This window comes from Meleagris gallopavo, chromosome 24 (assembly GCF_000146605.3).
Source record: "Meleagris gallopavo isolate NT-WF06-2002-E0010 breed Aviagen turkey brand Nicholas breeding stock chromosome 24, Turkey_5.1, whole genome shotgun sequence".
NCBI classification, from domain to species: domain Eukaryota; kingdom Metazoa; phylum Chordata; class Aves; order Galliformes; family Phasianidae; genus Meleagris; species Meleagris gallopavo.
Genome location: NC_015034.2, coordinates 2,634,940 through 2,659,343, shown reverse-complemented (window position 1 = coordinate 2,659,343; position 24,404 = coordinate 2,634,940). Strand labels below are relative to the sequence as shown.

General features: G+C 47.6%; 1 protein-coding gene across 8 annotated transcripts in view; it reads left to right on the top strand.

Annotated features, from left to right (window-relative positions):
* The first annotated feature begins 262 nt into the window (after positions 1-262).
* The window catches only part of ANK1 (ankyrin 1), a 50,178-nt gene continuing 26,036 nt past the window's right edge, over positions 263-24,404 (top strand). For 3 of the 8 annotated variants that reach the window (XM_031556754.1, XM_031556752.1, XM_031556755.1), the window contains exon 1: positions 17,721-17,894. In XM_031556754.1, the coding sequence (XP_031412614.1) occupies positions 17,736-17,894 (159 nt within the window). In that variant the 5' untranslated portion in view covers positions 17,721-17,735. Of the gene's footprint in view, positions 1,020-17,720; positions 17,895-18,350; positions 18,522-24,287; positions 24,389-24,404 lie in introns of those variants that run through there. The other 5 variants (XM_019622668.2, XM_019622662.2, XM_031556753.1 and 2 more) reach the window with 5 other exon arrangements.

Below are 24,404 nucleotides of genomic sequence, written 5' to 3'. Positions count from 1 at the left end.
TTTTCTTTCCTGCAGCTGTGTAGTCAAGGAGCAAACCTAGCCCCTGGTTTCTGTCTCCCATTCACAGCCAAGATCCCTCCCCTCCCATCGCTGTTCACTCAGTGAAGAGATGTGAGCAGAAAAGGATGCTGTTAAGCTGCACTTTGCTCCAACGTTTGGCACAGCCTTTGCAGCACTGACTGTTTTCTGAGCAGGGATGCTGCCTGCCTTCTAAGCAACGCAGTGATCGCCTACTGCTCCCCCTGAAAGGAGCTGGAATCACAACCAGCCGCATCGCCCGCTGCACAGAGAGTGACTGAGGGAATCGGAGAGACTGGAATATGTGCCTGCCTCAGCAGCACTGCAGTGGTAGAGCCACCGACTGACTACATGCAGGTTATTGCTTTCAATGTATTGCTACGGAGAGAACAGAAGTCGAGATGAAATGCACCGGCCTCCTTTTCCTCTGTTTTTCTGCTGTCATCGTGCATTAATTGCTGAGAGTTATTTTTCTTCCTATGGCTAGCTGCCTGCATCTCTTTTCATACTGCAGGAGAGGCAGTGAGGAAGCGAGCACAGCACAGCCTGGTGCCCTGTCCCATCAGGAGGGTTCTGCATGATGTGCCAGTGCAGTCAGGGGCTGCTGCAATGGTGCACAGAACCTCTGGAACAGCTGGATTTGGGATTATTAATGCTTTATAAAGGTGTTCTGGACTCCATCTAGCAATTAGCTGGAGACATCGTCTGTCCTTTGGGGCTTGTTGTCTGCTTTCTATCTTCCTCTCGTTACTGGTTTCACATCCATCTGGGTCGACAGCATTCGAGCTGGAAAGGGACCTTCCTGGCCAGGAACAGGAGTGCGCTGTGCAGAAAGTGCCGCTGCGAGCTCTGGAGCAGCTGCAGTCTGACCAGCCATGGCTCAAGCAGCAAAGCAGCTGAAGAAAATCAAAGACATTGAGGCTCAGGCTCTACAGGAGCAGAAGGAGAAGGAAGAATCCAATCGCAAGCGCAGAAACCGCTCTCGGGACCGGAAGAAAAAGGTCAGTGATGCTGGGGTGAGCAGCCCTATATTCAGATGCCTGTTCTTGTGGCAGTGGGTGCTGTTTGCTTTTGGAGGGGGGGAGATGATGAGGGGCACTCTGTTCCCAGTACAAATCCATGTGCACAAGGAACAGTCCCTACAAAACAGAAGACAACTTTTGGGGCCAGGAGTCTGCTGTTTATCCTGACAGTGCAGGGATGGGGGTAGAAAAAAGGAGGCTGAAGGGAGAGAGGAAGCAAAGGGTTTGTGTAAACATCAAAGTCTCACTTAGCTCATTTCCAAGTCCTTTCATCATATGCCAGTAATGAATTTGATCTCTGGGATAAATTTTCTGTCTTTCAGCTGCATGCAATCTCCCAGAGACTGCAAAGGAGCAGGCGACACTTACCCCTTTTCCCAGCAAGGAGTGTTTCTAATATTCTCTCTGTGCCCTGCTACTGCCAGGGCACTGCACCCAGGGTACAGTGACAGCAGGCCACCTGGGGAGAAGGAGCAGTTTTGTGCAGGGACCGAGTGCTCTGCTGCTGCTGCGTAGACAGCAGACCAACACAGACGGTGTTGGTGAGGGGGATGTGGATCATCCCTCCCAGCAAAGGCATCACGCTCGCAGGCAACAGGGGGCCAGAACAAGGAAAGGTGCCTGTCCCCTCTGCCGACATCAACATGCAGGAGCCTGGGCTCTGCCTGCTGTTCTGAGCTGTAGCACCTTTCTGGAAAGCCACTGTCAGTTTTCTCTTGCTGCCAGCTCTCCGCGGGAGCAGATGTGTGGCTAAGATTGCTTTGCCGCTGCTTGGAGATCTCTTGTTCTTCTCACAACAGGGCCTGATGTCTATGCTATACACCAATGCAGAGAGGCTAAGAGGAATGAGGTGACACCAAGGGTAATCCAGGGTATGTGTGAGAGGATGTTGCAACACAGAGATGTCTTAGGGGGCTTCTCCTCTGTATTTAGCAAAAGAGTTTGAGACTTCTGCGTGTCTCCTGTGAGCAAGAGGTTTACAGCAGACTTCTGTTGCTTAGAACGTGTCAACGGCTGCTTCTGCACAGCCATGAGAGATGTCCTGCTGAGGGAGCAGAGCAGGCACTGCTGAGCAGCCATCAGAGTTTTATTCTTCCTGCCCCACTGCCAGACCGCTGCCCATTTAGGCAGCCTGGGCTAGTCCTGGGCACTGAAATCCCAATTGCATTCATGCCTGTTTGAAGAGAATGCTCATCCCTTATGAGCCTTTGAGAAAGCCATCCTATTCCCTTCTGCCCTTCACCGGGAATCACAGTGTCAGTGTGTCTCAGTGATGGACTGGGAAATCCAAAGATCTCTGTAAAGTGTCTGGGCTTCTTCAGGTGGAAAGGACCAGGGGGGACCTTCTTGTCAGCTCCTTGTGAGAGACCTGAGTTATGCTTACTGCCAAGACAGTGACATAAACAATGGAGATGGCAAAACTCCCATGAATAAACCCAGGGGCTCTGATTCCCTGAGATGAAACAGATCTTGCAGCCGTAAGCATTGCAGTGCACTATTCAGGACTGTCACAGCACTGGGGGCATGGTGCAAGGTCTTCTTGGAGAATTCAGCAGGATTCTGGCACACTGCAGAGCACCTGAGCTTCAGCTTTCCCTTCCCGAGCATTATGCCCTGGGAACATGCTTTGGGAAGGGAAGCTGGGCTGCCTCACAGCTCAGCCTAAAGCCAGGGCAGACAGAGCCCCTGTTTGCCCTCCATTTCTTCTGGGACCAAAGCTGGGGTGAGGGATGCTTTTGCATGGGGCTGAGCACTGGGATGTCTGACCAGGGCAGCCCAGGAGGGCTCTGTGTTTGCAGAGAACAGTGAAACAGGAAAGAGCAGAAGACAGATATAAAGTCTGTAGGCAGCAGCTTGTCACAGGGTATGGGGCCTTTTAACTACCACACTGGCAAGTCAAACATTGCTTTCTTCCGTGATAACTGCTTACTGCGTGCAGGCTCACAGCTTTTCCCTGCAGGGCCTTTTACTCTTCTACAGAGCAGCTTGTCTCTTATGCTATCAGAAAACAGTTAAGGAGTTCTATTGTGAACCAGGAGATTTTGCTATAGGAAAAGTCCTCTCTTCTTATCCCTTGCTTCCCACCGCCTGAGTGTCTGCAGTGATGGCAGTTTATTGCACAAGTCTCTGTTGGCACCACAGCAAGGGCTACCAGAACATATTGGAGTTTCTCACCCTGTTTTGCAGCAGCAGCTGAGGGGGTCTCTATATTAGCTTGGGTACCTGGCTGGTGCCTTGGAAGTCTGCATGCAGCTTACCATATATCCATGCAGAAGGCCTCTCTGTCAAAATACTCTCACACTGTCCATCAGTATGGACTGAAAACATTGTTGTGTTACTGGATCCTTCTACTTCTCCACATGTGCCAGCTGGTTGTCTCTTGCTCTATATGTGCAAACACAGGCTCCTGCGGGCAGAGACTGTTTTCCCTGTGTTTGCACACAGTGCTGTATGTTTATGTCTTGGTCTATACCTGCAATTCACTTTATTGGTGTCAGTAGCAGAGGGACAACCAGACATCCTAAGAGGTGCTAAGAAAGCAGTGGAGGTAGCCAGAGGAAGGAGATGATAGCCACAGAACAAGTTTCTTCTAATTCCATGCAAGCTGATGCTATCTATATCTTGGGGCACGAGTGGTTTGCATTCTGCAGCGTTTCCAGCCATTTTTGTGTTGTTGTGTATGTTGTGTGTCCTGTGATACATCCTCTCAGTACGTTCAGAGTAAGTTCTGCTTGGGCTCTAGAGAACAGAGCCCAGCAGCTGTACCGCTGCTTCTATTTTGCTTGCTTTGAACAAGGAGAATCAAGCCACTTATTTTCTCTTTTCACTGCTATTTCCTTTGGCTTGCAATTGTCCAAGGTTAGGACAGCCTCTCAGTTTGAATTTGTACAGTATCTCACACAACACAGTCTTGAATGCTAAAGGAAAATGTTTCCTAATGAGAAACTTTCAGCATAAAACTTCTGGCTGTTTTCCTAGTTGCCCATTTCCAGGAAACAAAACAGACTACTTTGAAGGCATATGTCTCCCTGCTATCAGATAGCAACCCGTGCTTGGTGCAGATCCTCTATGTGCTGCAGCAGGAAATACTTCAGTGCTCATTACCTTATACTCAAATACATCACAGAAGGAGTCAGAAGAAACTCCACTGTTGTCTTCTGCCTGAAGCTTGATGCTACTGTGCTGTGGAAGCGAGGAGGGGCACGGAGTATCAGGGCAACCAAAGCCTTTGAGACAAGGCAGTACCACTGTGAATGTAACTAGGGTAGTGTGTAGGCAAAGAATTAGAGTGTGCTTCTAGGAATGGGCTCAGTCATTAGCCATCTAGCTATTATCTGGGCTTAGAAAAGAACTTTGCAATTGCAGTGCCATCTTAAATCTTTCTGTGTGTTGTGTGTGTTGTGCTGGGCTCAAGACAGCAGTGCAAGGATGAATCTTTTCTGCTGTAAGTGTCCAGGGTGTAAAGCTGGGAAACTGTTTTGTATACACAGCTGCTGATAGACTGGAGCAAAACTGAGCTCCTTTAAGGTGATCCAATGCACCGACTGATGTCGCAGTGGTGGAGGATTTACATCCCCGCCTCTGTCTGCCGAGTGTGCCAACAAGGAATTGATTTGTGTGACAAGAAGGTAACTGTGACCCTCCGAGCACTGTCAAGGTTGTTGGGGAAGCAAGTCTTGTCAGGATCTGGGGAGGATTACATCAGCCGGCTGCACCGTGAGGAGACTCAGACTTTGTAGAAGCGTAATAAACATTTAGTTTGTGTTTTAGGCTGGCTTGGGAAGTATGGGGGCTGTGTGTGATGACAGCTTCCTCTGATGCTGTTTATTTGACCTGCCACTGGAGTGCTGTGCGGATGGAAAAGCTGTCAGGATTAGAGAAAGCATCAGCGCTGTGCTGGGCTCTGTGAGCACCCACTGAGGCCTCCCCTCCAACCCTCTCTGTGTCTCTGTTTCTTTCTGGTGTGGAGTCAGAAGGTAGAGGAGACTCTTTCAAACTTACTTTTGACTAAACTCTATCAAATTTCACTTGCTGCCACTCACAACCACCCTCTAGCATTTCTTCCATTAGGTTGCAATGCAGTGTACGCTGGTTATAATGGGAGCATCTGTCCTCCTAACATTTGGATTTTCTTTCCAGCGATGACATTAAGTACGGGGAAGGGCTGGCAGAGGGCAGGGTGTGGCATATTTATGTGCAGAAATCAAAATGGCAGTGCAGAAATTAGACTTCTCTCCGTGCTCCTGCACAGCAGAGGGGTTACAGGAGCTTGTGGCTGAGCACGTGACGTTGCAATGGGCACAGCCCAAGAGATCTTTCAGATGGCCCAGTTAGAAAAATCAGAACACATATTCAGTAGCAGTCCCTTTTACTTTTCTCACTGTCCACCGTGGCTCTTGGCGGATGTGGTGCTCAGCTGATCTCTCAGGTAAAGGGAGCTAACGTATAATGGACCGTGTTTGATTGCTTTCCCAAATTGCGCACAAAAACTCAAGTCAGTTGTAAGTGAAGAACAGCGTGTACACTGCTGAGCTAGCAAGGCATTTCAGAGCCTGTGCATCTGTCCTTTCCTGACATTTCCAGACAAGGAACTGCAGCGCCGGTGATGGGAGGGGGGAGTGGCTGGCGTGTAAAACATGAGCTGAATGTAGGCATCTGGAAGGAAAGGATGGGAGGTCGGAGCAGCCCCTGCTGCTGCAGGCACGCATCGGCGGGGGGAGGAGGCACACAGATAAAGCTGGTTCCATTCCACACTGCTGCTTTGCAGGTTCTTAAATTATTCAGGTAACAACGGTATCCACGTATGCTTGGTGAACCCTCCGGATATCAAGATACTGGGAGGAGGCAAGCAACATTTTAAACCTTGCAGCATTCCAAAATCGATTTCTGCTGCAAAGTCTTTTAACTGCGCCCTGTCCTCTGTACCTGGTCCCCTGTGCAGTGCGGAGCATCCCAAGGGTCTGCCCAAGCAGAGCAATTCCTATGTGCAGGGGATGAGGCCAAGGGTAGTGCATTCTGTGACAGACCTGAGCTTGGCAGCACGTGCAGCTCGCTTTGTTCATGATAAGAAGCTGCTTCTATTGTGCTGCAGCTGAGGTACAGCAGGCTAGATGTGAGCTCAAAGGAAAGCAGCTTTACAGAGAGCTAAAATTAGAAGTTTGGTCTGAATTATGCTAATTCATTTTAATTGCCTAAGTATGTCAGTGTTCTTCAGAAATGTACAGTCACTTTGCTGGTCTGGGAAGATGCAGCATCACTGGAGGCATGATGAAAGGATGGGTCAAGGATTGCAGAGATTTCTGGGTCCTCTGCCCTACTTCTATCTCTGTAGCAACCGTCACCTCCAGCTCTCAGAATGCCATGGGGGTGGGTTCTGAAAACACTGCCCCTGGGCTGGATAGTCTTATTCAAATCTGAGGTGTGCAGAGGGCATCCTCCTGGACACGGGCAGATTTCTGACATCTCTCTATAAAGGGACAGTTCCGCACAGCAGAACTATCTGAAAATTCACATTTCCTTTCACAGATGAACTGTGTCATGTTTTGAGCCACAGTGCTGCAAACAGCAGCAAAATCCGAGCTCCCTTCCTATTTGCAAACCAAATTTTGCTGAGTGGCTGAAACACTAAGCCAGAGCCATACAGTTCTGTGTAGGGCTGCAAATATAGGGGACTGTGTTAAATCTAGGACTTTGAATGTTGCAGTGAGAAATCTACAGTAGAAAACAAAAAGTAGCAGGTATTCACCAAAGTGTCTTGGGGAGGCGGAGGGGGAGAATGCAGCAGCAGGAGAGCATTCAGAAAACAGATGAGGCTTCTATATTTATACAGCGATGAGGGAGGAGGGAGAGAGTGTGTGCGTGTCTGTCTGTCTGTATGTCTGTCTGTTCAGGTCACTGAGAAGCCTCTTATTTAAGCAAAAACGTACTGCAGCAAAACACCAAATAGAAGTGATGGTTACAGTCCTCTACTGTAGTGTGGTAACGGGACTTTTGAGGTCCTGCAGGGTGTGCTCATATCTGTATGTTGGACCTCTGCTATGGGAAATGCAGAGAACACAGTGCTTAAAGCCTTTGCAGAGTATAAACTGCAAAGGAATAGTAAACATATTTCTAAATTTTCATACAGTGATGTTTGTTCAGAAAGCAAAAGATTCTAAATAATCTACAGGAAAACTTTTGTGTGTTCAGAGTCCATTTAGTCCTGTCCTGATGCCATGCCTGGAAGGGGAGCTCTGTGTCTTACCCAGGACTTGCTGATTACAACACAAAGCAAAGAATAAGATAAATGCTATGAGGAATGCTGCTTGGTGGATGAGACAGACAGGTGTGGGGTGAGCTGAGGACAGTTTCAGCTTTGACAATGCACTTCCTACTTGCACTGAGCATCTCTGAACAGAAACTGGACAGGAACTGCCCCTGTCTGTGGATGATCCCCACAGAGGGTTTCCAAACCTTGGGTGAGTGTGGTGGGAAGTGTTATATTGGGTTTTCCCAAGCATTTGACCTTTCCATCTCCAAACATGTTGTGATTAAACTCGATGTCTTGTGTCCCCAGCTGCAGGCACTGCTTCTCATGCAAAGCACTGTGCCTTAGCATCCTCACATTGCTCTACTTGGAGAGAACTGCTCTACTGAGCAGTAGCTGCTGTTCCACAGCCCAGCTTTGCGTTGTCAGTTAAAGCATAGTTGCTCTGAATGATACTGGGAAACTTCAGAATCTCTTGGACAAGAAGAGCAGGGCTGTTTTGGGCTCTACCTTTCTCTCACTGTCAGAACTTTAGGCAGAGACCACGTGCCAACTAAACTTGCTCTTTCAGTCTTCTGAATGGGGAGGGGAGAGTGTGCAAGGTGTCCTCCTTTGGTCTGCCTGGGAATCAGCTCTGCTTTGTTGATGACTGGCGTGAGTTTTACATGCATGCCTCTTCCATTTCTAGGTTCTTACTCTGATATTTGAATCAATAATGTTTTGCTGTAAATTGTTTCCATGGTTTTCGTTATAGGAGTAAATAGTCTGTTCTTAAATATGATGCTGAACTTCAGTCATTCCATTCCCTGTCCTTGCAAGTCTCTGCATGGATCTCCTTTTCAGCTGCTTCTCTCTGCTCCTAATTTGCCTTGTGGTGGATGAAAGAACTCAGGCTGGTGATGAGCTTGAGGAGCGGTGGTGTGGGGATGGGAAATGTGCTGGAGAACTCTCAGTAAGGGAAAACTTATCTGACTGGCTTGCTATGCTGTACTTGTTTTCCCTTTAGTGGGGACGGTTACGGTTCTGCTTCTCATCTTAAATGCTAAAATAGGAAATATATCTGTGGGCCACTGTCTTTCTCATGACAATATTTCAGCTCTTGGGCAAGAGATGCCTTCATAGGGTCTATATTTGTCCTGCAGGCTACAATTTTCTAATCTCTTCCCTTCTTCAGCTCTTTTCCTGGCAGGATTAGCTCAGCTCGCTAGATTTGGTCCAAGCAGAAATTGCTCAGTGAAGCATGGCATGGCAGCTCTCTTCACACACAGGTTGGCCATGCATTGATGCACAATAACGTGTTCCTGTTAAAAAAACAACGTGATGGCCAGCAGGCTGATCCCTGTCTGCACAGAGCAGGAAAAATGCTTCCCATCAAGCCTGCTGCAGTGCTAAGACTGCAGTAAAAGGAGCTACAGTATCACAAGACAAAAGTATAAAATATCTGCTGCCCATCAGTACTGTGTCAGCACAACTCCTTCACATAACTTGTTGAACTCATCCCCATCAATAAGGTCAACATTGAGAAATGCATCTCAGACCAGCCAGCAAGCAGTCCACAACTGCAGTAGTGAAGCACTTCCTTTATAGAGCAGGGAGATCAAGTCTGCATTGGAAAGGGACACTGCATGTTGGGTATTGTGGTCTGCAGACCTCCTCCCTGAAGAAGAGGTGTGTTTTTACACATTGTGCTGCAAATAAATGCAACGTTGTACACAGAAGACAAAGGAAGGTGGCTCAGAAATATCATACGATCCTGTAGTTTGTTCTTGACAGAAAGAATCTATTGCGACCTATTGGGATAAAGAAAGGAGCTCAGCATCCTCAGAATTGCCTTTGTTGTTCTTGTGAGATTTCAGGGGAAACAATCAATCAAAAAACAACAACAAAAAAAACACCAGCCCAAAGGAAGTAGTGTGCTTTTTATACTTTTTCTGGAGCTGCAGCCACTACGGTTAGCTCCCACTCCTCCAGCTGTCTGCTCCGTACTGCCAACTGCTGAGCTCTGCCAGCAGGTTATGGGGAGAACGTGAGGGTGTAAGGCAAAAAGTACCTCAAAAATATGCACTGATCATGTTCATGTTTACATGAAGAGAGATGTACGGCATGCCAGTGACGTGATTATGAGCTGCCAGGAAACAGTAGAGATTCAAGGAGTCTTTTTGGGTGCTGAACCATGAAAACAAGGACCTAATTTTGACGATGGTTCTGAAGGCCAGCATGAGCAAACATGCATACAAACATGTTGTTTGGAAGATGCTTCTGAAGAGGTACTATAGATTGCAAAAAGGTAAGAAAAGAGACTACAGAGCTGGGGGCTTTCAGCTGCAGCTTTGGAGTAGGACGTCATTAAAATGAATGTGCTGGGAATGGCAGAGTGCAGGACATAGACATTATTTCTGTAGGAGACCACTTTGGGTACCTGCTTTTCATGATGTAAAGCATATTCTGTTAGAAGTCTGGCATAAAACCTCCTCAAATAAATGAAATCTCCCTTTGTGCCCTCACATTTCAGGGCTCTTTGGCTTGCATTGGACCACCACAATCTGGGAGCCCACCAAGGGTACATTGGGATGCAGGGGATGGTGTCTCACATTGTCTGTTACTGACAGCAAAGCCTCAGGGAACCGTAGTGCTAAATGCTATAGGTAGTAGCATCTATGAAGGTATGCAGTTGTGCAGTGCCTTTTGAGCTTGGAGATGCCCTTTCAAGGCAGGGGATCTCTGTGTGCTCCTGAGAGGGGATCAAGCAGCCTGCTTGTCCTGTGTTTTCCTTGTTCGTCATCGGGAATTGCTTCCTACTTCTCTGCCTATGATGTGACAGGAGATGGGGACAGTATTAAGTTGCTTGGCTCCACTGATGTTGTGACGCTGCAGCAGCCTTTTCCAGGCTCCTCATTAACTGCTCTGTGGCCAGCGCTGTTCTGGTGCTCAGCTCCCAGCCCTTGCTGCCAGTGCTGATAAACTGGAGTAACAGCATCTTATTTTTGAATTATTTAGGGCAGATTTTTTATTAATAACTCAAATTACCCTGTGAAACAGCAGCTTGTCTGATGTTAAATATTAAACTCTGCTAAGTGTGTGAGCCAGGGCAGAGAGCAGCACGCTGTGACTGCTCTAGCAGCGGATGGCCACGGTGCCCACCATCGTGCATTAATCCCCGCTCCTCAGAGAGCCTCCATCTTTAGGGCAGCCAGATGCACCCCACACAGCTCCCCAGCTTCTGAATTGCATTTTGCATGCTTTAAACAGATCAGCACATCAAAGGCTGGCGGAGCCTCTCTCTGGCGTTTCCATGGCAGCAGCAGCTGAGAGGATTCGGATGTTTCTGGGGTGGGATGGTGCTGTTGGGTGCATTGGGGCAGAGGGGACTGCTGGCCACAGCCGGCACCTTCATAGATCTGCCCAGTGCAAGGCGCTGTCTCCCCATTTTGGGGTGCTGTGATGCAGACCTCTGCCTCTGGACTGCCCACCTCAGCTTCCTCTGGTCTGGGAGAGAAGGATGCTGCACTGCACAGCAAGTAGGTCAGCTGAGTTATAGCCTCAGAAGTGCTTGCTGGTTGGTGCGATGAAGGAAAGCAGGTCATTTCAGTTGCCATTCCTGTTCCTTGTGCTGCTGCATCCTTTGGGAGATGATGAGACGGTAGAGATAATGCTGTCACATGGTTTGTGGTGGGTATGGCATCACTGCAAGTTTCTCTGCAATCAGCTGAATTAATTCCAAACTCATGTGCATCAAAAGATGCGTTCTGTTTCCATTGCCTCCAGGAGCACAGCAGTCTCTGCTTCTCTTAGGCTAGACTAGACTCCCTAGTGCGACTGAGGACACTGTGTTCCTGCATAGGCATTCCAACTGATGCTATGTATTTTGTCTATATCTCCAAAATAATGCTCTTTGAGTGCAAAAGCACTTTGCGCTCAGAGCGAAAGATAAAACTCACAAGTCACAAGATTTTCTTTTTCTTGCTGCTCATATCAGCTATGCAAGCTCAGACCATTTTGCCTTCATCTCTAGAGTAAGGCATTCAGTTTTGGACACACTCTCTCTTATTTTATTTGATTGATTAGCCTCAATCCCAATTATATTATATTATGTTATGTTATGTTATGCTATGCTATGCTATGCTATATTATGTTATGTTATGTTATGTTATGTTATGTTATGTTATGTTATGTTATGTTATGTTATGTTATATTATATAGTGTTATCTTGCATTCCGATATCATATTTAGTAAATTAACTTTCCTCCTCAGGTCTGTTCTGTTTTTAGGCCCATCTCCCATCTCCTTACCCTTCCCCTTTGTCCCCTTTCCCCTTTCCTGGGGTGTGGGTCCATGGGTCCCTGCCCCATTAGTCACAGCTGGACCAAACCAACCTGTAAACTGTCAGCACCCTCCCACCTTTTCTGGGCTGGTGGTCCTGTGGGCCTGCTGTCCCCCTGTCACGGACACAGATAGATCTAGAGATAACTCCGTGACATTTTCCAACAGTGAATACACCACATCTCCCATGTGGTAGCTGATGGAGCTTTCAGGGGCAAAGTTCCATTGCTGAGGCCAGGGAAAAGTGCTGATACTGCAGGTGTTCAGTGAAAGATGTCCACTGGGAGAAATAAAATAGTTGATCTCCTTCAAGTTTCGAACAATTGTGAGACTCTCATTAGCTCTGCTAGGTCAGTAGAGCTCTATCTTCACTCTTATTCTACAGAATTGCTCCCTTCTCAAAGTCATGTACAAATGACTATTTCTGGGACTCTTCTTCTGTCATCCAGAAGCATCTTATGTAATTGAATTCGACCATAGGAAAAGATACTGTGAGATGAAATCATCCTAAATGCTAATCATTGAGAACAGGGCTGTGGGCATACAACAGAGGTGTGCATGTCTCTTCTGAATCATTCATTAATTATCCTTAAATGGAACCCACAAGGTTCAAGATTTCAAATGGAGTTTTTGCAGGTCTGCCAAACCGTTCTTCAGAGCATTGCAGTAACTGGAGAACAACTGGCTGTTGTACTGTGAGCAGCTCACTGGTGTGAGCCGCTGTTCTTGCTGTCATGCTCGTATCATGTTGTGCAGGCATGCCAAGGATGCTCAGGAAGTAGATGAATCAATGGTATCTGGAATAGTCATGCCCACAAGATGCACAGTCATCAGAACATGAGTGGCAAAGAATCCAAGGAAGCATTTGGCCTCTTTCCTTGCTCAGCAAGGTGATCAGCAAAGGCACATGTTTCTAAGTTCTGGGATTCTGGTAAGGAGTAGGAAGCCAATTCTCAAGTAGGTTTTGTTCTGGGGTCTCCTCTGCACTGGCACTGCAAGCTGGTGGGGACCACCTATATAGGACACCTATATAGGGCAGCTCTGTGCCAGGATAGGCATGCTTATGTTGTCACAGTCCCTCTGGACAGCATCTGTAGAAAAAAGAGGAGTGACCTTGTGAGTGCAGAGTTTGCTTTTGATGGTACATGAAGCTCTGAGCTCCAAGGAGAAGAGTTAGCGTTGTTGGGTTTTTTTTCTTTCTGCATGGGAGCCAGAAAAGCAGGGACAAATCCTGCTCTGTGAGCTTCTGCAGTACAAATATTCACCATAATCTCAATGGCTCTCCATTGAACAATCCCCAGGACTAAATATTAGCAACAAACAAATTTTGATAGTACTCTATAGTTTTCACAAATATTCTTGGCAATGCCTTTTATGGATTTTGTTGATGATGGCACAACCCAGTCGATATTGCTCATCCACCTCCCAGGAGAAGAGCATCTAACAACCTCAATCAATTACAGGTACGAAGAGGATGGAGGTTTCCCATGGCTTATTTTTCTATGATTGTGCCTTGATTCTGTAACCACCCCTTCTGTAACCTGCAGCACAGCACTGTCACACCACAGATGTTCCTGTAAATGGCTGTGCTGCACTTGCAGTGCCACCAAGTCTCTTGTCAATCCTTATTTTGTTATTTTTGCCCAGCTGCAATCCATGACTATTCAGAGGAAAAAGCTGTACAAGTTGCAGCTGACTGTGGCATGAATATTGATTGGAATTATTTTAATTTTTGGTGCAAACCTTCCTGCCTTGCTATTGATATTTGAGCCTTTCATCAAACTCTAGAGAATTTCTGTGTCAAATCACAGGTGTACAGCTTGTTTTGCTTATTGCTCTGAATATCAAAATAACTCCCTCTGAGCTCTGTGCAGAGCTCCTGACACCTGTCGGACTGCTGCAAAGCTGGTGACAGGACTGCATACACCACAAAGTGCTGATTGAAGGCTTTTCTTGCTGGTGCAAACTCAGAAGAAAATAATTTGGGAAATAAAAATAGAAAAGGTTTACAGAACTGGTTTCTACGTTCTGTTCAATTGCTTGAAGTGACCTGATTGAACAGGAGGATCTTGGTGGGACCGTGGCATTTAGGTACACTAAGACTCAAAGACCAGGTGGCTGCTGAGAGTAAAGGTACAGCAAAAGGTTTTTCCTTCCCCTTGATGCTTAGCAGCAGAGTCAGAAATTTCTTGCCAAGAGGAGCAGAGAGCATCTTGCCAGGTGGGGACTGTGCATTCATCTGCTCTCACAGGATGTCAGTCTGCACTGCCTCCAGGCATGCATTACAGCTCAATGCTGGATGTTTCTCCATCTTGAGATCCCCAAATAGGCATAATAACATTTGGGAATCTCGGTGGATCTGTAATCTCACTGTTACAGCAGAATCACTGGATTCAATAGGATCAATAGCTGGGCTTAATTAGCAGCAGCTTGATAAGGGTCTCCATATGTCTTTCAGATTGGTACCCACTTGAGTGAAAGCAGAAACTTGTACCTAAAGCAGTAATTAAGAAGTGATTTGCCCTTGGCCCACATTATGGGCATAATGCCAAACTGATTTCCCAGAGCTGTTTTTTTTTCCGATTCAGGCTGAGTTAGGTGATACTCTTTGCTCTCAGAACTGCTTGGCCTTTAGCAGAGGGGAACAAAAATGGAAAAACAAAACAAAACAAAACAAAACAAAACAAAAAACACAACAGTAGTTGTTAATCTTGTGGGCAAGATTTCTTCTGGTCCAAAGGATGGGGAGCTAATGCAGAGGCTGCTGAGCATTTTCTATCTGTCTCTGCAGCCAGGACAGCACAGAGCTAAGCTGTAGCATAGGCAAGAGTCCATATTGCTTTTATGTGAGAATTCTGCACTTCTTTCATGTCTGCACTCTGTGAATCTGAGTCTCTGAGATTTTTGTGCATGAATGAGCGTAAGATGAATTGGTGTGATAACATTTTCAGCTGCATTGCCTGGCTCATCCAAATGAGGGGCAAAAAGAACATCTTATGGCTCATATCATAAAATGTCAGAGGGGCACACACAGTGAAGCCTTCTGTTTGATCAGTGTCAATGTAATGAGGGGCACTGGCTGCCCAAACTTTCTGATTTCATGCTCAGACTGTTTCTTCTAAGAACTAAGCAGTGGTGATGCTGGTATTAGGCAGTTGTCTCTTGGAGTAAAAGAGCGGGCTGCTCTTTTCAATTTGCATTTCTGGATTTCCTTTGTGAATTCCACAGCTCAAACAGTTCTGAACTTATGGAAAGCCATGAAAGATTTATTTGATCCAGGGGTACAATGGGAAGAGATTACCTATACTTATCTGCTGCTCAGCTTTGTAAATGCAGTCCAGTGGTTTTCTTGCAAGTTTTAATCTGTCTCATGCTTCTGGGTGCAGATTTTTAGACTGATTTCAGAATAAGTATCTTCCCTTTTTCTCTCTCTCTCACACACACAAGAGGATGGGGAGGCAACCAGCATGACAACACGGCCTGGCAGATGTGCGCAAAGCAAATCTTTGTTCCCCTTCCATCACATAACACTGCACAGCTCCTGCTCTGACAGAGAGCTGAAGAGCAAGTGTCAGTGTGGCCCCTTCCATGCCCTTCCTCTGGCCCATGGCTGATGATTCCAGCACTTTGTAAGCCGAGGAATTGACATTAGAGAGGGGAGGCACCAGCAGTTCTCACTGACTTTCTGTGAAATGACAGATGCCAGAAACAACAAATGCCACAGGAAAACAAGCTTGCTATGCTCACAGAACTGCCTGCTCCTAGCATCAGAGTGCCTGGCTCAGCACTGCAGAGTGCTGTTATCTGCTTATTTATGCCTGCATCATGGCTATTCTCTCCTAGCAGGAGGAAGCAGCCTGACAGCAGCACTGGTTTTCATTGCAACTCTCTCCTTGCATGAAGCTCAGTACCTTCCATTACCCACAGCTGGGCAGCAGCAACAGAATTGCTAAGGATTTAAATTATTCATCTTTTATGCCTGACTCAGCCTTAAAATTGCATTCATGTTTCCTAAGATAACAGCTTGTTGACCAGAGGATCCAGGGAGCTGGCTGCTCTTCAGAGCCTCAGCAGGTGACTGGAGCACAGGGACTGTTGTCCTCAGTAAGCAGAAAGGGGATGTGCTGGATAAAACAAACCCTGCTGCACCCTTGTCCTTGCTCCAGGAGGCTGCAGTGAGGGCTTGGAAGAGCAGCTTCCCTTCAGTGACTTCAGCCCTGGACCTGTCCTGGCACTGCTTCCCAAGCTGCTGAATGCAGGAAAGGATGTACATCATTCTCTGAGCAAAAGCACCATGCTATTTCCTCAAAGAACTGAAGCCCACTGTTAAAGAGAGGTATTTACTCTTCCCCAAGGCAATGTGTTTGAGGTACTCTGCTTCATGCACTCTCCATTCCTTTAAATGAAAGGAAAATAACAGCTGAGAAGGGACTGGCAGCAGCCTGTGGTGCCCGGAGATCCCTTCTCTGATTACATGGAAGACAACAAGGCAGAGAAAGGAGCCCTGCATTCCTTCACAGCTACATCATAGTGCAGCTGAAGATCTTCTCCAGAGGCTCTCAGGAAAGGTCAGAGGCAGGACTCCGTATCTCAAAAAAAAAAAAAACACCAAAACTTTTTGTAGCTGTAGGAGTAGTTTTCTTCAGGGATCCCCTCTTCCTCCTAACTGCTCACAGATCACTTCCCTCTGTCCCACCTCTGTCTGCAGTTGGTGCTGGAGCTCAATCTCAGGTGTAAACCTGTAATGCTGTGGCACTGAAGCACCAGGACTGCTGTGTGCTGTCACAGGACAGCAGCAGAAATTGTTTTTGCCTTGTGTGATAGATATTATAGCATCTGGGGAACAGTGCTATGACAATATCAGAGCCCTGGCTGGTAAAAATCTCCTTGAAGTCCTTGGGGGTGCACACAGCGGCACAAGGGAGCTGACAGCAATTATTCACTGTTTCTTCTGGATGCTTTTTCTCGACGTTGGTTTGCACTTTCTAACAGACTGTTTCTATTGCATCCACTGAAATCTCTTCCCTTTTCAGAGCTCTGATTTAGCTCTGTGTTAGCTAACTGAACATGCAACGTGATGCTGACTTGTGCAGTCTCAGAGGCCTTTAAGGAGATGTTCACATAGGTGTACAGTGTGGTACTGTGTAAAATCCCAGGGAGTGAGCAATCCAGCCAATCTCAGTTCATGCTCTGAAAACAGGTAGGTGTTAAAGCATTGCCTGAGACTTCTGAAGTGTTTTCATGGAAAAGAACCTGCAGAAAGTTTGCGTTATGCTGAGGCAGTAGCTCTGGATGGACTCATAGCCCTGGCTGGTAGGGTTCTATCTTCAGAGGACTCGTATTTGCATTCATGATATGCAGTTACACAGGGAAAAAAACCAGCAGGATCTGAGACATGGCCGATGTTGCCTGGAGGTTCAGAGCAGCAATACATTTTAGAGCAAAAGCAGTGTGCCAGGCAGCAGTTACATTGCTCATCCTTCTGATAATTAACATTTGAGCTCTGCCTCAATGGGAGGAGGAGTTTATTATAGGTCAGACACTTAAGGGATCCCATACTTCCTGTGAAGTACTGAATTGCACTGGACAAGGGGAATGTATTTCCTTGGACTGAGATAAGGACTATTCCTACTCTAATGTTTCAACTTGGCTTTGGCTCAGTAAAAAAAAAAAATTCAACTTCTACATAGTGCAAAGCATTTTTCTATCCTAACAGGTTCTCTTGATTTTCTTTTTCTGCTCCAACTGGTGTAAACTCTGCCAGTGGTGGGCTGGTCTGTTTTATAGGAATTCCCTAGAGGAATGCAGCTGACAGAGCTGATTTTGTTCCCTCTGCAACTGAAAGTGTCACAAGCTGTATTTATCAGTGTGATGCCCAAGCTCTTCTAGGTGTGATCAGGTCACAGCCTTGCTAGTTTGTCCCAGTGGAGAAAGTTCTTGAACTTGTAATTGGTATCAAGGACCTGCGGATTGGTAGCTAGAAACACAAACCGAGTTGTGTGGCTTCCTTGCACCACCCCAGGGCTTTTTCAAGGACCCCAAATAGGGTAGCAAAGCACTGGCAGAAGAATGCACAGAGTGCCAGGTGAGCATGGCTCTGTGGTGTGCGAGCAGGAGGAGAGGGTGGGATGGGAGTGGTCTCCAAGAGGGCTGTTCCTTGGACAACTGGTGTGACTCCCTTGCGTGTCTTTCAGAGAGGGCATGCACCAACCACTGTGGACCCCTTGCCTTCTTGTTGCAAGCAAGGATCTCCTGAAGGGATGCTGGAGCAGGAGTCTGCTGTGCAGGTAGAAGGGGGGAAGGGGCGCGTTCGTTGTGTTGCAGCGAGCCTCAGGCCCTACGAAGGGCCTGGAGCTGCTGTCACCAGAATTCATCTGTCACTTCAGTTCCATCTCAGTGTCCCCCATTTTGGGACCGAGCCCCAGCCAAGGTCTGCAGCAACCAATGAGCTGTTTGGGCTCTGCGCAGCACAAACCAAGAGAACAGTGTGGTTCAGGCCACAGGATTATTTCATTTTGCCTTGTATTTCTGAAGCTCCATCTTCCCTTCTGCTGTTTGAAGAACAGGGATCACATAAGCGAGCTCCTCCCTGTTTACAGCTCAGGGGCATGTTTATGAAGCATGCTTCAGGTGCAACACAGGCTGAGTGCTTGCGTGCAGGGCAGCTGTAATCTTCCAGCTGCAGGCAGGGAGATTACCTCCCTGGGAGGGAGAGTGCCTCCTGCCACTCCAGCAGACACATGTGAGTGGAGATGATAGGGTTCAGTCCTGCTGATAACTCTTCCAGTCTGGCTCCTCACACAATTTATTTGGCTGCAGCATTCAGCATCAGTGAGCTGATCAGACCTGCAGACCCTGGCTGCCCAGGGTGAGCTGACTCTCCTGCAGCAATGCCATGTTTGCATTACTTGAGGGTGAGTACTTGGGCAGTCCCTGCCATGGTCAGGGGCTTGCTGGGCTGCACTAGGGGGAGAGGAATCAGGTCAGCTCAAAGAGGGGTGTTTATATTTGCTTTGGTTTTGTGATGGGGTTTTTTCTTTATTTTTTTTATTTTTACTTTTTTTTTTTTTTTTCTTGCATTCAGGAGTTTAGGTGCATCCAGGGCAGTTAAATAGTTTTATGTCTGCCCCAGAGAAAATGGCCCTTGTCCCCAAAGTATGGTAGCCTAAACGGGCCCTGGAATGGTAGAAGGGCTTTGCTGCCCTTCTTAAGCTGCTGGAAGCTTGCCTAAGGTCATGCTGGAATTCAGCAATGGAGTCTGGCATTAAATCCAGAATTCCTAGGTCCCCCTGGTATTGTGCTCATCTTGTCCTTCTTGCTGCTGCTTAGTTGGGAGATGGGGGTGCCCTCAGGTGTTGTGGTTGTTAGGGGTTTTTTTTGTTTGTTTGTTTTCCTCTCAATGGTACATGTTGATTTCTGTGCTATCATCTTCCTTATTTCACCCACACGAAGCTCTGGGACAGGTGCACAGGATGACGTTTCTCTCTAGGCACAGTGCTGTATTAGCTCTGCTGAGGAGCAGGTGGCTGTGCTGCCACAGCTTTTGCTTGCATGTCCTCACCGGGGATAAGTTGGCAACAATCGATTTCCAGGCTGTGCTTCAGGTACTTTCCTGTCAGTGCTTTCTTCCCTGCATGGCTTCTGGAGGCTACACTGAGCCCAGGCAGCCTGGCTGCACACTGCTAGCAGTGAATCTGCAACCGTGCACTGAGTCTGTGCTGAGATCCTTCGCAGCCTCTCCATCCTAGAAGAAAGCCTCATCCTCAGCACTTTTGCTCATGGAAGCAGGTGTGGACTGGCCCCGCTGAAGCAGAGGTAGAGAATCAGCCAGAAGAGATTGCAGGCATTAAGAACAGTTGATTCAAAATACTAGCAAAGAGAGAGAATTTTTTTCCATGAGTCGGACCTTGATGGCACATTCTGGCCTCTGCCGAGTGCAATGGCACTGCACAGAGCCTGGGGCAGGCTGGAAGCTGGTTTGCAGGATGTGTAGTCCCTCAAAGCATGTCCCTGTCTTCCTTTGTACTGATATTGTCTGTTGCACATATTGCCTGAGCCATGGCACGGCTGGGGAAGGCAGTGCAGTAGGAAAGAAGGAGATAAAAAGCAGTCTCAGTGCTGCTGCATCTCTCACAGCTGTAAATCCTATTATGTTGTAAGAAGAGGTGTAGCTCCTGAGTGACAAGCACCGGTGTATTGTCTTCAGTCACAGTCTATGTATTTTCTGATGAGGTAAAAATAGCTTTTCTTTTTCAGGATGTGCAGAGAGCAGAGGCTCCTGCTAACATCAAAGGAGTGTGACAGCTTTCCCCTGGATGCGCCTTGCCCCAGCTGGCAGGAGCCTTCGCTGTGCTAATTCTTGCTTTGCTTTGGCTCTGTGCAAGAGGAACAATGTTCTGATCTTCAGCTCCCTATTCCTCTGTCCAGTCCCTGCTGCTGGACTCAGCTCTGTACTTCATTGACAAGTGCTGGTTTGCAAATTTCAGAAAAAGATCTTGATCCTACTGCTTAGAAACTCCATTAGTTCTATCTGGGAAATGACAGGCAGACAGGCTTTCATAGAACTAGGGGATCCTTATCAGGAAGGGTCAGTTCACTATGCAGGGGCAGCTCCCTAGTACTTGCTCATTGCAGATTAAGGAGAAATCCATCTCCTCACAGTTCTGAACCCCTTCCAGCTTCAGCATCTGGCAAAAGGGATCTGTGAGATGGGAGGAAAGGGGCCAATTGTCTACATCTGAACGTGCTCAGCAGGGACAGAGTTAATTTGGCCCTTAACTACACCACCAGTGACAGTCCAGACCAACCTGTCCCATTCAGAGTGCCTAAAAACAGGCTTTCCAAATGCTAATTAGTTGTGATACTGTAAGGATGGAGGACTGTGCCTGACAGAGGGGTCAAATGACTGCACCTGAAAATGTGTCCCCACTTCACTAACGTCAAAGCTCAAAAACTAATCGAAGAGTTGCCTCCCTTCTCAGATACCTGACAGGGACCCTCCTCCCTTACTTTGGGCTTTCTGCTCTGCCACTTGTGCCAAATTCTCTTCCAGCATTAACAGCCCCTCGATGCAGGAACATGTGCAGATCTTTCATTTCTGCATTATTCGATTCTCCTGCTGCCAGATTATAGTGCCATGTCCACCCCTGCATTCTCATGACTGGGGATCACTGCTGCACCTATCAGCCATGGCCTCTGGTGGTCTGCGCCTTGGGGAGGCCTGGGGTATTATGAAATCTCCACTCAGCAACAATGAGCATGGACAAAGGTTTTGCTCAGGGTGGTGCATGAAAGGAGAGCAAAATCACTTGACAAATGGTTTCCAGAGATGACCTCTTGATGCTTTCGTTCTCGTAAGTTCTACTAAGATCTGCAGACCTGTCCTAAATCGCGTGGGCAGGGGTGAAGATGGTGGGAGGGTAGAATTTGGGTATATGGATTTATCCTTTCATCTGATGAGCTTTTCCCAGTGTTCTTGCTTTTCTCTTTCATCTGAGTTTGCAGTATGTGCCTGGCAGCCTCTTCTCTGTGCTGCTCTGGCTGCCTGCCGCAGGCTTCGCTCCTGTGGCCTCTCTGGAGATGCTGTGCACTATTAAATGCTTTCTTCCACCAGGAAGGCTGAAACTTGCTGGTAGGTTTTGTTTCCACTGCAGGGACCACCCGCGTCAAGCTTCTGTGAATGCAGATAGAGGAGAAAGTTCCTGCTGATCAGATGCTGTGGTTTCGGTTTCTGGGCATTCCAAGTTGAATCCAATTCAATTTCCCTTATCTTTTTAGAGAGACCCCAGGAGCCATCTCTAACTGCACTTAATCTTAGTAGCTGCCTTTAGTTTATTTCCAGAACTGACATATTCTTCTCATCTGAGGAGAAAGGATCACCATTAGCACCTGCTGACCTGGGCATTTGATGTCTGCAGGGTAGGGAGAACATGGGGAACTCTGGCCTGAAAGAAGTCCTTAGGCTGAGAACTGCTTAAAGTAAGGCACTACATTGTTCTCTCTGTTGGAAACAATACCTCAAGGTTGAGGACCATGCCTGCTGCTGGACATATGCCCACAAGAGCAAAGAAATGTCAAAGCAAACGAAAGGCTATTGCAAGGGTTGTTGTACTTCCTCCCCAGCAGGCAGTGCTGACTGTGCCCTGGTACTAACAGCTGACAGCGACTGGGTGATCTCCTGGGATGTGGTCTGGACCTTTTATGTACTGTCTGGATAGGATGCCCTCTGTAACACACGGCCACAGTGCAGGAGTCAGGCTTGCATCTCCCTGGTGGTGCTGGGGCTCTGTGCACTGCTGGAGCATTGTGTGCTACCCCACCCAATTCGTCTTTCCTTGCTGGACATCCATGAGCACTTGGCAGCCTGAGGCCAGGTGGGGGGGGAGCACATCTGCTTAGCAGGGTCACAAGCCCCTGTAGGGGATCCCCAGGTAGAGCCTTGCTCTTAGCAGCAGCATCTGGCTCTTCTGTTACTATTTCTCTGCTGTTCACAAGCTGCTTGCCCATCCTGGTTTTCAAGATGCCTCCGCTGGCTTCACTCTTAATGCATACCAGGGAATAAGAGGCACATATTGCTCCAGATGTGGGGTTTCAGGAGCATTAGAGCAGTGGAGCTGCAAATGCCACCAAGTGTGCAGAGCAGGAGTTGCTGGCAGGAGAACCAAATGACTTCCAAAGAATACAGCAGTGGCAAAAGTTGGAAGATGCAGTTATCTTTAGTGATAAATTCATGAGATAGAAAGCTATGCAGTGGTGTAGTTGCCTTGAAGACCTGTGCTACAGAGCACACACAGGAAGCTTTTCTTGCAGCAAAGCCTGCTGTCTGAGCCTCCTCAGTGGCAATGATTTTCAGTAGCTTGGCCTGGAAGAAAGCAAACTGACCAAGTGTCAGGTCTGGCAAGGCCCAGGCATGGTGCACACGAGCAGTGTAACAGCATGCATATGTGCCTTTTGCCAGTCTGAAACAGCAGGACAATTTGCTTCCTTCCTCGTGGCCCAGAAAGCACCATGAGAGCAGTATGAGCCTCTGAACTCATTTGCTCTTGGGAATCATCAACATGCTACATTTAACAGCCTCTACAGAGTATGTTCCTGACAAACATAGAAAGAGGCAATGTTGAGACCCTTCTTTCCTTTATCAGTAATTTGCAGAAGGAGCTCCTCCCTAGGTGGAAGTAAGAGTGATGGCACTGCCAGAAAAGATTAGAGAAGACTTTGACTGTGTCCAGGAGACAAATAGAGCAAGATTAGCGAAATCCAGCCTGAACCTCTGGCTTGGCAAAACATCCCCCTTGCATATTGCCTTAGCCACAGCTATGGTGCAAGGAGCTTGGTCAGATCCAGGCTTCTGCTGGGGTGAAGGAGCAGTCATCAGGCAGTGGTGATACCCTGTGAATAAGGACTGAAAGTCTCCCATCAGGGCTGGGAAAGAGAAATAATTTGACTGTTGCCTGAAAGAAGAGAAACTGAAGGAGAAGCACAGCTGCACTGAGTTGTGTTTTTCACTTTAGAAGGTCTTGGGAGCATTTTGCAAAGTCCAGATCTGGGAAGTGCTGGAAGCTGCATCCTGCCACTTCACAGCTTGAAGATCCACAAGTCCATGGAACACAGCACCTTTATGTGGGGCTTAGCAGTGGTGCCAGAGGTACACGGTGACAAATAAGCAAGTTTACCTCCTCAGCTTGGAATAACTCCTTCCTGAAAAATGGCTGGGAAAGAGAAGGAGAATGGAAACATTGCAAGCTGACCAAAAAAAAAAAGTAAAACCACTGGGGGCATTCTTTTTCATCTGGAAGCAACTGCTGTATGTCCTGGGGCAGGTGGATAGCAAGCAACTGTGGGTGCAGGCAGCAGAATGAGCACAAATGCCAAGCAAGTGCACGCAGTGTGTCTGCGCTGCACTTTGTGCTTAGCTGCAGATGGCAAGTGTGCAATGTGTGTGTCTGCATTAAGGAGCATTTGTGTTGTGCTGCCTGGGATGTGCATGCATCTTTTTTATACGCATACATACTTATGCCCATGGAGTCTCTGCATTTCTTGCTGTCACCGTTCAACTTTTGTTGAAAAAGGAGATGGCATTGACCCAATCTATACTTTAGTTCCTTGGCTAATCTCATGCTGTCAGGCTGCCTGTGACACCCCAGAGTAATCAGCTGTTGTGAAAGAGTACGACCGAATGCCAGGTAGGCAGTCCCAGTGTATGCAGGGACTTTAAGAGGAGAATATGACTGCAGATATCTGTTGTCTGCTTTTGCTGTCTGAGCTGTATCTCCATCCCATGGCTGCCGGTGCCCGGCTCCCATCAGTTCTCTGGTTCTGGGAAGCAGAAGGGCAGTCGTTCTGCAGCACCCACGCCTCAGCCATGTGGAAGGGCCCTCCACCCCTCTCCTCCAGGGTAGTGTTACCTGCAAGATGCTCCTGACCATGTCTGTGGGGCTGCTCCTCTCTGCTCTTCTCGAGGTAGTTCCTGCAGCTCTGACTGTTCCCTGTGCTTGGCAGAAGCATCTGCTTTCCACAGGCAGCTTGCTATTAAATATCCTGTCTGACACAGTAATGGAAAGAAAACGAACAAATTCCATTAGTGGCTGGCGATCCCTGCAGGGTCTGCGTTGGAGCGAGGAGGGAGTTGGTATTTTTAGAGAGAATGCAATGCAACTTACTGGCTCTCTTAAAGCTGGGGAGTAGATAACCAAGGAGGGGAAGAGGGGACACCGGGCTCAGGTTTCAGCTGAAGTGCTGGACTATGGCAGCACGAAAGGGCAAGTCTGGTCCAGACGTGGCTGTGAGTATACAATGCG